General features: G+C 42.4%; 1 protein-coding gene across 1 annotated transcript in view; it reads right to left on the bottom strand.

The window, feature by feature from the left end:
• Nucleotides 1-14085: 14085 nt before the first annotated feature.
• SNCA (synuclein alpha) overlaps nt 14086-16048 on the bottom strand; it is a 119037-nt gene continuing 117074 nt past the window's right edge. Inside the window, exon 6 of the mRNA XM_055137491.1 lies at nt 14086-14679. Within this exon, the coding sequence (XP_054993466.1) occupies nt 14647-14679 (33 nt within the window). The 3' untranslated portion in view covers nt 14086-14646. The remainder of the gene's footprint in view (nt 14680-16048) is intronic.

Below are 16048 nucleotides of genomic sequence, written 5' to 3' on the forward strand. Positions count from 1 at the left end.
GTAATTCCTGAGTGCAGAGCCAGGAGTAACCCCGGGGTGTGACCCAAAAAGTAAAAAAAAAAAAAAACAAAACCCACAAGAACTATTCATAAAAAAAAAAAAAAATTATCCATCTTCCTGGAATCCGAAAACCTGGTGATTGGTCCTTGGAGGAGGCTTAGTGTTAAAGAGATAGTAACCACGTGCCCTAGAGGCGGTGGATTTGAATTACGGAATTGCCCTTTGCTCAGCACCACTGAGTCCCTCAGGAGTGCGAATTCGGGAGCTGGGTAGTTCCGGAGTTGAGGCCTTCCATCTGGCCCACCCTGTTTGATCCCACAGCTGCGCGTCGTCCTGCGGGGTGTCACCTACAGTGTGCCCGAGCAGAGCCAGGGATAGGGGTGGTGAAAAATCAAGGGCGAGGCAGGAGAAAGCGCGCGCAGGGTTAAGGCGCTTGCCTTGCTCGCTTGCGACCAAGCCTGCTTCATCCCTGCAGGAGCAGCAACACAGGGGTCATTCCTGAGCATAAAGCTGGAAGTTTCTAGCCCTGATCACCTCCAGGATATGGCCAAGATGTCAGAAACAAACAAACAGAAGGAAGTGCAAATTAAAAAGCCCAAGTTTTCCACTTTGTTTTTTTTTTTTTTTTTTAGAAAAAGAACTTTGAACCTGGGCCACCATGTGTAAAGTTTTCCTGGTAAGATGAGATTTCCCCTAGTCCTCCTGGAGATGACAGGGGCCATGAAAATCTAGTGACTCCGAAAATACTGCAGTCGGGAATTTTAAGTCATCTATGATGTCATCTTCCACCTACTGAACTCGCTAGAAATGAGTTTTATTAAAATCATATTTGTAGTGATTCTAAGATGTATTTCGTAATCACACTAGTTTTTTTTTTCTTTAATTTTGCGATCTCTTCTGAGTCTTACCACTTTGTAGTGGGATTGCTTGGAGCACATAGACTAGAGTCTAGAGACCAGCGTGGGACAATGAACTTTGTATGACCTGCACTGGGGGCTTGGGAGAGTCCTGTGCAGAGGGACTCTTGAAAGAGGGGCCTTGAAGGTAAAACCTACCAGCAAGATAAGCAGGACACATCCTGCCCGTACATACTTCTCGTGCTCTAAGTAACCTTGGGAATAATCTGACTTGGTATTTTTAATGAGAACATCTTGAGACAAACACAAAATATGTCTAACCCATGAGAACATCTTTGGACTTGGCTACGTGCCTGGGCCAAGGTATGCAAATAATATAAAACTGCTTGCTTGAGAATAAACGGGGCCTTCAGCCTTGATAGCTGCTGGTCAACACATCATCTCTGAGTCGGCTAGCCATCATGCCGGAGCTGGCCTCCGGCACCACTTTAGAAATGGATGAAGACTATAAGTAGTTTTAGCTACAAAAAGCCATCTAGGCATATGGACATTAAACTTTAAAGTGAAGTGATTTGCATATTCTTTTAAGGTTAATACCCCAAGTTCCCCACTAGCACCATGAACCTCACAAACTAAACTTTCCTTTTGGTCCTGCCACCAAATAAATATGTGGCTATTGAAAATTCAAGGTTCACAGCATCTCCGATTGCTCTTCATGTAACATAAACCCTTTGCTTTTGTTGTGTCTCTTTGAATCCCTTGCACACGGAGAGGAAAATGAAGATTGGGGCTCACACATCTCCTTGTATGTAGCCTGAGATGCCATGTGTAGAATACAAAATCAAAATGCATGCCTTGATTTGTTTGGGGGCTATACCTGAGGTGCTCAGGACTTTCTCCTGGGTGCCTGCTCAGGGACCAGTCTCAACTCTAGTGAGGGAACGAACATGATTCATCACCATGCAACGCAAGAGTCTTCACTGCTGTACTATCCCTCCAACACTAAATGTATCTCTTTAGTGGATGAAGTTCAAAGCTGTGCTAGAATTTCCTTACTCTGTTTATCCCCTTGATGTTCTGGTGCATGATACTGAGTCACTTCAGCAGCCTGGAAGACCTCTTCTTGCTCTGTTGTAATAAAACTGCATGCCTTGCTTATCACACCTGGCTATCACATACCTATTCCAAATGTATTGTATGTCTTACAATTAATAACCCAAAGTTTTTCAAACCTTCTTGTTTCTCCTTTTTAGCCCATGTTCATGTCAAGTCAAAATATTGAAAAAAAATGTAAACAAATAGTGGGTTGAATTTAAAAAAATGGCGTTCTGCAAGTTATTTTAAACTTCTTGGTCTATGTACTTTTTGCTATAAAAATGCTTCTTGGAAATTATCCAGTTTTGCCCGACATAATGTGCAAGAAGAAATCTCTGCATTTGGTATAATAAAGATGGAATATTTGTTTGCAATCTTAGCCTTTACTGATCAAGTTTTTCCTTTCTTAAAATCATATTCACCATAGTAACTCAATAAATTAATGTGTTCAAACCAATGCATATTTGTATATCCATTTTAATAAACTTGTATAAATTGAGTTCTGTACACACTTAAATTCTTTAACTCATATCATTGAACATGAGGAGACATTAAAATAGCTGGATCTAAGATAATCTCACCATCGGCCACCATCCAGATCACATGAGCACTTCTCCCGGAAGGGAGCATAACAAGAGGCCCCCATAGCCGTGCGACTGGTCTCCGAGCCAGGCGGTTTCACTCGGGGCACCCCAGAGGGGGCGAGTGAAAGCCCTCCCTGCCCCTAGGGACCCAGCCCAGCTGCCAAAAACCTGCACAACCCAACCACCGCCACGCTCAAGGCCGCTCACATATGAGTGAACATATTCCTGGACTATGTGGCTGTGACACATAAAACACTCCTTACCAATTCTCCATAATTATCACGCCACATTTGATGGGGTTCAGATAGCAGGCAACAAGTCATAGAGGGAAATATATGCATTTATACCTATTTTCAGACATATATACCAAAGCTCACATCACTCAGACTTTAACAGCATGTTAGTGATATCCTGTAGAATGTCTTAATGGCTCCTGCCAAAATGGAACAATCTTCACACTGTTTCCTATATGAACACTTTTTTGTAAGCATGTTCATCAGCTCTTCGTAACGGACAATACAAAATATAATATTTCGGTTGTATTTTGGGACAGGGCTTGGGGCCTGGGATGGAAACATCTCGAATTTCGTGGTGGAAAGGCGTAATCGTGGTGGGATGGGTGTTTGAATATTAAATATCATCAAATACTATGAACTAACTTATAAAATAAATAAATAAATAAATACATAAAATAGCTGGATCTAATAGAACTTACTTAATGTTACAATTGGTACCATAGATACTAATATTTACAATTGACATCAAATTTTCAGAAGAGCTCATATATTCTAGGCCAACTTGAATCCAGTGATTCTGATTAGTTTTTAGACCAACGTTTCTATTTTTCTATTGGCTGGAAAATAATTGCCAGGGCAAGTGTTTTGTCTGAATAAGATTGTCAACATAAAGAATATGCCTTTGGAGAGGAAGATCCCTCACGTTAAAAACTCATGTATTGGGTTAGTTTGCATGCTTTTGTGTCTGGTAATTTCTCTTGCTGTCTATCTCTTACTTTTATTTTTCCATGCATGGCATACAAAAAGCACTCATAACTTTTAAGTTAAGGCTAACACAATACATATAGACACGGAAAGAGACACAGAGAGAGACAAAGACAGGGAGAGGGGGGAGGGAGGGGGAGACGGAGAGGGAGAGAGACTATGTCCTTTCTAAGCATGTATGTTCTCTTACTTCAAATAAGAAAGGCCTTAAGTGGCAGGCCTATTTTGGACTCTTGTCTCGAGTATTTGCTGAGTTCACACCTGCTGCTGCTCCATATGCTACAAGTCTGGATCAGTGAGACCTTCTTGAAAAATGTGGAAAATGTCAACCATTCCCAAAAAGTGCTGTTTTAAGCCGATGTCCTGAAATGATTGAAGTCTTTCTTTTTTAAAGATTAGCCCTTACGGGGCTGGAGCAGTGCAGCGGGTAGGGTGTTTGCCTTGTACCCAGCTGACCCGGGTTTGATTCCCAGCATCCCATATGGTCCCTCGAGCACCGCCAGGGGTAATTCCTGAGTGCAAAGCCAGGACTAACCCCTGGGCATTGCAGGGTGTGACCCAAAAAGGAAAAAAAGAAAAAAAAAGTTTAGCCCTTACCTTTATTTCCCCCAGTGAACTGAATTCACTTTATTTAAGGGATCAAGATAACTTGTCACGGTTTAAAGCACAGAAAAATATCATTTAAAAAGTAAATGTCATTCGATTTTATGATACACCCTGGAAAGGTTATCTGCACTTAATGTGTAAGACATTAATTGCACACCTAAATGATACAAGTGTGAGTCATGTACTCATATTTAGCAATGCACAAATTCTATCTTAAATTCAATTCTTTTTATCTCTATCTTAATATATTCAATGCAAGATACTTGATATTTAGGAATAACACTGAAAGGTTTGACTCATGCATGCAGACATCTACTCTGAACAAGATTGTGCTTGGAACTATCATATAATGGCACTAAATTGTGCTCAGTAAAAACGATGATACAATTAAGAATTTGACTTGTATGAGTAGATGGGTCATTAAAAAAATATTTAGTTCCAAGATTTGCGATTAAAACTAGACACTAAATTTTGCTTTTCTTGTATACTTACATGTAAATTTATTGTTTTCTCTTCAATTACATGAAAGTTTTGATGCTTTTCCAGGAGGAGTAAGGTAATTGTGAGAATATGAGTGAATCCAGAGACTGACAGGTGGCTGCTAACAGACACCCCCTGCACCCACATGCACCCAGCCCAGTCTAGCAGAGCCTGAGTCCCAAGGTCAGCTGTGGCCCTGGGAGCAACTTAAACCAGACCCACGGATTAGAGAAGTCCTTCAAGAGGAAAGGCTGGTTGATCACACAATCAATGAGGACTAAGGACATATGAAAAATGAAGGAACTCAAACATATCAACAGAGGATGATGAAAGCCCAGGAAAATCTCCAAATCTCCAACAACAAGATCTCCAATCTGCAAGACTATGGACCTACAATTCTGTCGATGCTTAATAATCTGACATTTAAAAAAGGGAATCCATAAACTTGAAGAGATCTGGATGGAAAAAAAAAGTGAAAGAATCATCCAAATAGAACCAAAGGAGATGAAGAAGATACAGTAACAAGGCTTAGCAGCCGTATGTATAAAATTGAAAACAAAATTAGTGAACTTTAGGATATGGTACACCCCTCCATTAGGAAAGGAGAAGCAATAGGAAAGGGAATGAGAAAAATTGAAGCAAATATGAGATATTACTGACAATACTGGGAGGAACATCCTTAAAATCACAGGAATCTGTGAGGAGAGGAAACACGGAGAGGAAAGCTGGTATCGACCTTCAGAGATATCTCTGCCAGACACTGACGTACAGAGTTTATAAAGCTGATTTCCCCTTTTACGTCTCAATAGATTCTAAGCCTTTGTTTCGGGGAGGTGGCACCCCTACTACTCAGGGGTACCTCCTGTCTTTGGGCTCAGAAATCACTTCTGGCGGTGCTCTAGGGTTTGCATGAGATGATGGGATGCTGGGGATCAACCTGTGTCAGTGCCTGCAAGTAAAGGGCCCTACTCACTGTGCTGTCTCCCTAGTCCCCTAGATTTTATTTGTTTTTTTGGAGGGGCCACACCCGACGATGCACAGGGGTGCCTCCTGGCTCTGCACTCAGGAATTACTCCTGGTGGTGTTCAGGGAACCATATGGGATGCTGGGAATATTGCATGTGGCCCAGGTCGGCCACATGCAAGGCAAACACCCTACCCGCTGTGCTATCACTCCAGCCTCCCCCGCTCCCCGGATTTTAACTCTTAAAATCTAAAATCTAAACCAGTTTCTCGGCTTTTGCTTTGTAACTTTTAATAATGTGGATCCCTTTGAACTATCTTCCCTGTTGTCATTTGAAGAATGTTACACTAGAGATCCCATGTGTAACTCCTATCTGAACTTGGCAAGGTGAAGTTATCCATCAAAAAGACAACTACATGGGAAGCTGGAGACAGAAGAAATTTAGGCAAGGATTCACCATGGGTTTGAATTTTTACAGATGGACAGTTTGAGTATTTTCAAATTGGAGGCACACTGCTAATCCATTCACTTCCTGGAATATGTTTGTTTAGGGAGCTTTATTTTTTTCCCCTGAACAAAAGCAAAATGATAAATGAAATGTGCAATATATTTTAGAGATTGTAAGCTCCTGATGCATAGAAAGACAGTATTTCTATTTTTCTGCTTCATCTTGACCATGAAACCATGTGATCATGATCAAAAATCTCAATATAGACACTTTTAAGCTAAAAACTGAAAAACTAATCGAAATATAATATTGAGAACATGGTGAGAACTTTATTTTGCTAAATGCCTCTGGATCAAGGCCTATACTTAATATGTTTATAAGACAAAGTAGAACTTATTGTTGTTCTCTTGAAACCTTAAGCCTTTAGTTCTATAACCTGATTTTCGTCTTGCCAATTCACTGAAGATTCCAGAATTCCACGACTGAGCCCACGGCATGGGCTGGTGAAAACGCTGCTCCACGTTGTAGGATTTTCTGAACTTCCTGCACGAACAGTGCTCTCGCCTAAGTACCTCAATCTGCATTGTGCCCACAAGATTTTTGTTACCTCTTATTGGACCTTCAGTGCCCAGACTCTGGCTGGCTGATTTTCTTCCCTCTTGCCTTGTAGCTAGACTTCTTCCCGACATTTCCAGTAGCCCATAGAGGAGCAAATTTTATTGGTTTTCTGTCTGATGTGTTCTGTATTTTCTTTTTTTTTCTTTTTTTTTTCTTTTTGGGTCACACCCAGCGATGCTCAGGGGTTACTCCTGGCTTTGCACTCAGGAATTACTCCTGGCGGTGCTGGGGGACCATATGGGATGCCGGGGATCGAACCCTGGTCGGCCGCGTGCAAGGCAAACGCCCTCCCCGCTGTGCTATCGCTCCAGCCCCGTGTTCTGTATTTTAGGTGATGGTACTTACAGACTCCTCTGCCGGGAGTGGTGAGGTACAGCGTTTTTACGGCGGCTGTTGCTTAAAAAAATATTCTGAATCTCATCACTGGGTAGACAGCACTTGGGACTTGAGTGAACTTCTTGAAACCTAGAAAAGTTGAGAAGGTGAAACGTGGTCCTGCCTACTTTGTCTGTAAGGTGAGTGTGTCCCCAAAGAGGATGAGAAGGCACTTACCCCAGACTCACTCTTAGGAGGAGCTCGGACTCCTGGATTTTTCTTCTCCCGGAAATAGACTACTTATGAGTATAACGCTGATTTAAGGGAGTTGTGAACTGGAAGGGTTTGATTTGATCGTGTTATGCTTTTCAAAGGACTCTTTGGTAATGTTTCTACTAGATGCAGAACCAGAAAAAATGTTTCCTTTTCTTCTCTGCAAAATATCAATAACTAGTAATAATAACCACAAATAGCAGAAAATATCTTCCCACAGACATTGAAGTTATATTTGTATTTCTCTTCAAATTTGGCTACTAAGAAATTACCAAGAGTTTAATGGGTGATGCATGCTTAAAGTAGACTATGGACCAAATCTTGATGGCCACTTAGTACCTGTATTGCAAACCACAACACCCAAAAGGAGAGACTAAGAGGGAATGTATCCTCCAGAGAGGCAGGGATGGGGTGGGGTGGGAATGGCGGGAGGGATACTGGGAACATTGGTAGTGGAGAATGGGCACTGCTGGAAGGATGGGTACTTGATCATTGTATGACTGAAATGTAATCACAAAAGTAACTCTCTCATGGTAATTCTTTTTCTTTAAAGTATCACTGTCATTATCACTGTCATCCTGTTGCTCATCAACTTGCTCGATCGGGCACCAGTAACGTCTCCATTGTGAGACTTGTTACTGTTTTGGGTATATTGAATACGTCACAGGTAGCTTGCTAGGCTCTGCTGTGTGGGTGAGATACTCTCGGTAGTTTGCTGGGCTCTCCGAGAGGAATAGAACCCAGGTCAGCTGCATACAAGGCAAATGCCTTACCCGCTGTGCTATCAATCCAGCCCTCAAAAAGGAAAAAAATGAATGTATGGTTCTCCACCACATTTTCTGTAGACTTGTTTCTCTATAAGTGGTGATCATTTAAAACTGTTTTTAGTTTTATTCTGCATCCAATGAGATGGGTTATTAGTGTGAGGTTTGGTGTTTGTCTTAAGACTGGCTTGAATACAGTGGAGGTAAGTTATACTTAAGTAAGTACGTGCCAAAAGTCATAAACATATAGTTCTTAAAGTTAAAAATGAAAGCAGATGCCTTCACAAGAAATGCTCCCCATGGTTAGATATGAAAGAGTAGAAGACTGACTTGTTTATCAGGGAGACGGGGGTAGGGGGGCGGAGAGGAACAAGTCAGCAGAAACTGCTTAACAAACTCGAGTCAGTTACTCCCTGTCCATTTGAGTCATAGTCTATGACATGGCACTTACGTTGTGGGGATCGCTGTCATTACAGAACATGAGCAAACTGATTCTAAAACACCTAGGGATTGTTGGCATGAAAATGATCGCTGAAAGTTACGTGGAATGGTCTGGAACTAGACCTTAGGAAGAAACTGACAGGACAGAATTTGAATGCCTCGTCTCCCCCCAGAGACAAAACAGTAGGACCAAGACACCCTGGTCTGCTGGCTTTGCTTGGCACTAGGCTTCTTTTCAGAACGGAGACAAGCACCTAGTCCAAACAATAATGGAATAATACCAGAGTTTATCAGCGATTAGGAATATAGAATTCAGGGGCTGGAGCAATAGCACAGTGGGTAGGGTGTTTGCTTTGTCTTGCATGCGGCTGACCCGGGTTGCTGATTCCCAGCATCCCATATGGTCCTCTGAGCACCGCCAGTAACTCCTGAGTGCATGAGCCAGGAATGACCCCTGTGCATCACTGAGTATGACCCAAAAAACAAAAAATTTAAATATATATATAGAATTTATAGTTTACTTAAATCATGTTTCTTCTTTTGGTTTGGGTATGATTATTGAGACCATGTTATGGCTCTTTATCTTACCTTTTACTCTTTTGTTTACATGTTTTAAAATAAGATGGTTTTCTAAATCAGAATATATGTGCACATATGAGTGTGCTTATATGCTTATTCTTTTTAGTGATCAGAATATATAACCATACCATATAAATATTGATATCAAACTGACATCTCATTTGTGTGTAAAGATATGTAACATGATAAATATAGCTAACTGAGTCTAAAATATGTTGATACATATAAATCTTTGACATATAGTCACCTCCTAGTAAATAAATTTTCCCAATTTGGGGAGCTACAAGACATATTCTACAAGTTATTTAAATCCACACTAGATATTAAACCACTAAGATAGTTTCCTAGTTATTAGCAAATAACCCACTGGTTCAACTATACAAAGAGTCATGTCTACCATCATCTGAACATGATTACTATTTTACATTTAGAAAATATAGAAAAGAAAAATAAAGAAAATATAGAAAAGAACACCTGAGTATTTAAAAGATTTATTTGTTTACATTTAATACTCTGCTTCTGCTGCTAGCATACCGTTTATGTTAACTACTGCTAATAGCCTCGCAGATTCATTGACCCCTTACTGAGATGAGCGGCTACTATTGGCAATAGTATTTTGGAGACAGAGAGAGAGGGACAAGGAGAGATGGGACGAGTTGCTCCAAACACTTGGTGGCAGGGTGACCTGACTGGAAATGAAGCTTACAGAGTCCAGGTTTAGCATCTAGGATCTTTACCGCCACTCAAGGATAATCTAACAAGCATCCTCGACCATGATAGGTCAAGTGTATTCCATCTTCCTAAGCTAAGTGTATAGAATAAGTGTAGAGAATTGCTACTCTATTTGTTCAGACTTGACATTCCGGAGCCCAGCTACACTCTGACATTTGCAGGCTGGCTTGGCCTTCGTTGGACCGCCAGATAGAAGGCAACCCAATATTTAGTTTACCTGCAAAGGCAGTTGGGAAGCCCTAGAGGAACCCGATTAAAATGCAGCACATCCCCAAGGCACCATATCTTGCTGGGTTGTCATAGAAACAGTAGGATTATTCTGGTCACTGACCTTTGAGGGAATATGAGGATACATTTTCATAAGGTTCATAAGAGAAGCTATCCGAGTGTATTAACCTAGAGTTGCAAGATCAACATTTGGAAATCCCCATTGTAATCCAACCTGATTTTAGAAGTATATCAGAAAAATGTACCAGGGGCTTAAAGGCTTCTGGAAGGTATGATTTTTAACAGCTTCCAATATGCCAGCTGCGGCGCTGAATTTAAAATAACCAAAGATACTCTTGTAGCAGCAAGGAAACATTGAAGGAAATTATGGAAAATTATACAATTAGAACGAAAACTATATTTAGATACAGTGTCATTTCCACACTACTGCATTTGGAGATTTTATATCTGAGCTTGCTCAAGGAATAAAATGCGGCATAACCACTTTTAAAAATAACACCCTTTGAGAAAATCAAAGATAATTGCAAGATTATCTTGTAATGTTATATTAATATGATTTAAAATACAGTGCTTAATTTATGTACTCTGCTTAATTAATTTATAAATGCAGTCATTGGGGCCAGAGCGATAGCACAGTGGGTAGGGCGTTTGCCTTGCATGCGGCCGACCCAGGTTCGATCCCTGGCATCCCATATGGTCCCCCAAGCACTGCCAGGAGTAATTCCTGAGTACAAAGCCAGCATCGCTGGGTGTGACCCAAAAAGCAAAAAAAAAAAAAAAAAAAAAAAAAATGCAGTCATTATCTTACTAAATGTATGTAATTGAATATCCTAGTTAAATTCTAATTTATACACACATATTCTCGGTCACTTGACAGAAGCCATTTACCCATGAGAGAAAAACACAATGTCTGGTTAAGGCAGGCAATAATATTAACATTTCTATATTACACTGAAGACTAATAGTATTATTGTTAAGCTATCCATAGTTTGAAGAAATACCGATGGGGTGGGTTAGGGATAAATTTCTAGAATTAGAAATATTTATCTCTAGAGTTTTGTTTGTTTTGCGGCCATACTTGGCGATGCTCAGGGGTTACTTCTGGCTCTGCACTCAGGAATTACTCCTGGTGGGTTCAGGAGACCGTACGGGATGCCGGGGATCAAACCCGGGTTGGCCACATGCAAGGCAAACACCCTACCACCGCACCATCTCTTACTATCGCTCCAGATGTCTAACACACTTCTTTTTCCAGACACAGACAACTGGAGAAAAAAAAGATATACACTACACAGCCATCAGGAAAACTGAAGTCTGAAATTCTCTTATAACAGGTTGACATGGAGAGTATCATGCTGAGTGAAATGAGTCAGAAGGAGAGGGACAGGCATAGAGCTTGTGGGATACAAAGAAAAACACAGTATGAGACTAAAGGCCAGGAGGAGGGTCCAGGGCCCTAGGATTTTTTTTTTAGTGAGTTACAGTGAGGGCACAGTTACAGATTCACACCTTTTCGTGCTTATTTTTCCCTCATGCAATGTTCGAGAGCCCATCCCTCCACCAGTGTCCATTCTCCACCACCAATGAACCCAGTATCCCTCCCACTTCCCAATCCCATCCCCCCACCCCACCCCGCCTCTGTGGCAGGGCATTCCAATTTGTTCTCTCTCTCTCCTTTTGGGTGTTGTGGCTTGCAACAGGGGCATTGAGTGGCCATCCTGTTCAGTCTCTAGTCTACTTTCAGCACGCATCTCCCTTCCCGCATGGGATCTCCAACCACACTTTACTTGGTGTTCCCCTCTCTATCTGGGATGACTTTCCCCCAGCATGTGAGGCCAGCTTCCAAGCCATGGAGCCAACTTTCTGGCATTATATACTACTATTCTTGGGTGTAAGTCTCCTACTCTGTTATTTTATATTCCACAGATGAGTGCAATCTTTCTATGCCTGTCCCTCTCTTTCTGACTCATTTCACTTAGCATGATACTTTCCATGCTGATCCACTTATATGCAAAGTTCCTGACTTCATTTTTTCTAACAGCTGCATAGTATTCCATTGTATAGAAGTATCGAAGTTTCTTTAACCAGTCATCTGTTCTCGGGCACTCGGGTTTTTTTCCAGATTCTGGCTATTGTAAACAGTGCAGGGCTGGAGACTTAACACAAGTGGTAGTGGGGAGAGGGCAGTTAGGGCAGAGAAGGGGCCACTATGCAGTGAGAGTCGGGAATGGTGCTCCGGACAGGAGGGGGGCACTGAAAAGAGGGAACGGGGCAAACGTGATAACCTTTCAGTCCCTGTGTGATGAACCGTAGTGACCAAAAGGGAGGGAAGGACTTCGAGGGCTGTTCTAGCTGCCTGGGATACGCACCCCCAGACAATCCCTTGTGAAATGAATACTGGTCACTACTGATGGTTTTCTTCGATTATCATTAAAGTGGACCCCCCAGATTTTTTTTTTTTGCTTTTTGGATCACACCCAGGGGTTACTCCTGGCTCTGCACTCAGGAATTACTCCTGGCGGTGCTCAGGGGGACCCTATGGGATGCTGGGAATCGAACCCAGGTCGGCCGCATGCAAGGCAAACACCCTACCCATTGTGTCATCACTCCAACCCCAAAGCCCCCTTTTATTTATTTTTTTAAATGCTATTTATTTGATTGCTCTGCTGCAAGGGTCCATCCAAATCCAGTCTTGGAAGTTTCAATAAAGCCCTTTTGGAACACAGGGGACTGAATAAGTCTGATCTGGAGGGTCTGATGTCTGAAAGACAAACCTAGTTCCCAGCCTCCCATCCTCAGGTCAGTTCAAAGGTGAATGTCTCAGAAAGAGGGGAGGTCCGCGTCTCACTCAGACTGTGTCCTGCACAGCTCTCTGCTTTAGGCTGAGCGCGAGAACCAACTATCACTCCATGGGGCTGTTAGTGCACATATTAGTACTAAGATCCTTTTTGTGCAGAAGGATATATATTTTTTAGAAGGGTACTTTCATTTTCACTGTTTTTCCTCACTAGGTAGCACTGTCGTCCTGTTGTTCATCAATTGTTCGAGCGGGCACCAGTAATGTCTCCATTGTGAGACTTGTTGTTACTGTTTTTGGCATATCAATACGCCACAGGGAGCTTGCCAGGCTCTGCCATGCGAGCGGGATACTCTCAGTAGCTTGCCGGGCCCTCCGAGAGGGACGGAGGAATCGAACCCTGGGTCGGCTGCGTGCAAGGCAAACACCCTACCCGCTGTGCTATCACTCTAGTCCTCATTAGGTATTGATTGATATATGTAAATTTAATAGGAGATTAGCACTTCTCTCCAGGTTATCGGGGACGCAGGGAGCTTCTCACACCATGGGAATCTCTTCCACTTAGGTGGACAGAAGTTTCGATGGTGACCATGCTTAGTCCTGCTGCCTTCCTTGGAAATACTTTGTAGCCAATCACTCACAAGGAAGTGTTACTCACAGTTACAGACCGGTTATCCTTTCTTGCAACTAAATTTTGTACAGATGACTTTTCTCCTGAAGAATCAGGGATAAAGAAATTCAATTTCTCTAAGGTTTTTCAAAACATTCACTGTCAGCGCTCAGAGTTCAGAGTCAAATAACAGATTTTCCTTATAGAAAAAAGCTTTGTAACTAAATACCCTAGAATTCATATGTTTAGCAAAATTTGAAGGCATCCATGATATTTTTACATAAATTGCTAGCACTGAGATTTCTAAGATAGTTCTCAGAGATATCTAATGGCATTTCCTGAGGGGAATAGGGTTTTTCATTATTTTTATAAAGGAAATGATGAACTAAATAAAGTTAAGCAAGTTCTTTATGTGTAAACATGTCTAATGAACATTTAAAGTGGATGTAGCCAACACTTTTCTTACGTTTATCCTTATATGAAACCCATTCTGTCAGAATAAACATTTAAGGCACCTTTCCTATCAGTATGCACTGTTTCAGGGAACTCAGAGTGTTAAATTAATATCTAATTTTCCCTAATACTTCTAAAATTCTACTTTCAATTGTTGTCAAGCTGTTTATAGTTAATTTTGTTGTTTTCTTTTTATATTTTTAAGAGTACAGTTTATTATTATCAGAGATGGAACAAAATATTTTTGTAATGCGATAACATTTTATTTTAACTTTCACCATTTATATACAAACACATGTTAATAAAACATATCACAAAACAATGGAATCACAGAGTTAAAATTCATAGGTGCATAGTTTCATGCGCACATGTTAAGTCTAGTATATATTAACAAGTTTCACAATAATTGCTCTTAGAAAGAATGATTAAAAGACATCTATAAATCTCAGAGAATAGTCAAACACTCACAACTTTTCAACAACAGCAACAAAAAAATAGCGAAGATTTAGAAAGAAGCAGTAGTCACTTAGGTGTTTTTTAATTAGTTTTAACATTTTAGGTTTGAAGCCACAATATCCACAGCACACAAGAGCCCTGCTACCAGATATTGATTTCAGTCAAAGGAGAGCACTGAAATGTGAGTGGGGGCAGGTACAGATATTCCAATCACGGCTGATGGAAGACTTCAAAACACACTGTAAGAACTGAGAGAATGCTAGGACCGGGCACGTCGGAGACTCTGAGCACTTGCACGGGATGGAACATCTGTCAGCAGGTCTGAGGAGGCGGGAGCTGACGTTTCTCAGGCTTCGGGCTCGTAGTCCTGATACCCCTCCTAATTTGGGGGCCAGAAAGACAACAGGTTGAGTCGGTGCAAGTCATCATCACCAAGGACTTTGGGTAAGCAACGCGTGGATCACCACTTTGGAAAAGGTTTAAAATCATAGTTCTGGGACGTCTCTGTTAATGTAATTTCATTTTTCACAACATAACTTCATTTCTCATAGTTTTGACTTCCTGCCAACTATAAGTGATCAGCTTTTATTATTTATTGACTCGGGCAACATGATTTACGACGGTGGACTATGATATTCAGGAATACAGTGTCACTGCACCGCACCAGGCAGCACGCCCACGAGAGCTTCACGGCCCTCGCGCCAGTGCTTTCAGCTCCCCTGTCTTCCAGTGCCACTCGCGGCGCTGTGCTCAGGGATCTCTCCAGAGGGACCAGGGGACCGTGTCTGCAGCCGGGCAGAGAATCCAGGTCAGCCACACAGAAGGCAACACCCGCCTACTGTGCTATATCTCTATGTCCCTCCCCCTTCCCCTCCCCTCTCCTCTCCTCCCCTCCCCTCCCCTCCCTCCTCTCCTTTGTCTCCTTTCTTTTCTCTCCCTCCCTTTCTTCTCTTTTCTCCTTCCTCCTTCCCATCCCCTCTTACTTCCTCCCTCCCTCCTTTCCTCCCTTCCTTCCTTCCTTCCTTCCTTCCTTCCTTCCTTCCTCCCTCCCCCTCCCTCCTCCCTCCCTCCCTCCCTCCCTCCCTCCCTCCCTCCCTCCCTCCCTCCCTCCCTCCCTTCCTTCCTTCCTTCCTTCCTTCCTTCCTTCCTTCCTTCCTTCCTTCCTTCCTTCCTTCCTTCCTTCCTTCCTTCCTTCCTCCCTCCCTCCCTCCCTTTTCTTCTTTCCTTTATTCCCCCCTACCTCCCAGCCTCTCACCCTCCCTCCTTCCCTCCTCCCTCCCTCCCTCCCTCCCTTCCTTCCTTCCTTCCTTCCTTCCTTCCTTCCTTCCTTCCTTCCTTCCTTCCTTCCTTCCTTCCTTCCTTCCTTCCTTCCTTCCTCCCTTTCCCTCTTTCTTTCTTCCTCCTCCCATTATTCTGGTGGGGGCAGGGACTGGCAGGCACAGCTGGCTTTAGTAAGGAAGCAGACAAGGGAACACAGGTCAAAGCAGCCTTGGCTCAGGGGAGGGGGGTGAGCCTGCACCTGCTGGCTTCAATAGGACAGCGGCAGATTCCTCAAACTCTCCCTCTCGCTGGGCACAGCATGTCAGCTGGAGGATTTTTCATCCACAAGCACCTACTTACACTCCACGATAGAGTGAGGACATAACAGTGTTGGATAATGCTGTCTCTGGGGAGTCCCGACCAACCCTCGCTCCCACCGCAGATAATTCAAGATGAGGACTTTTTTCTCACGCAGAGCAAACCTTTAA

The sequence above is a fragment of the Sorex araneus genome, chromosome 5 (genome assembly GCF_027595985.1).
Source record: "Sorex araneus isolate mSorAra2 chromosome 5, mSorAra2.pri, whole genome shotgun sequence".
Classification (NCBI taxonomy): Eukaryota; Metazoa; Chordata; class Mammalia; order Eulipotyphla; family Soricidae; genus Sorex; species Sorex araneus.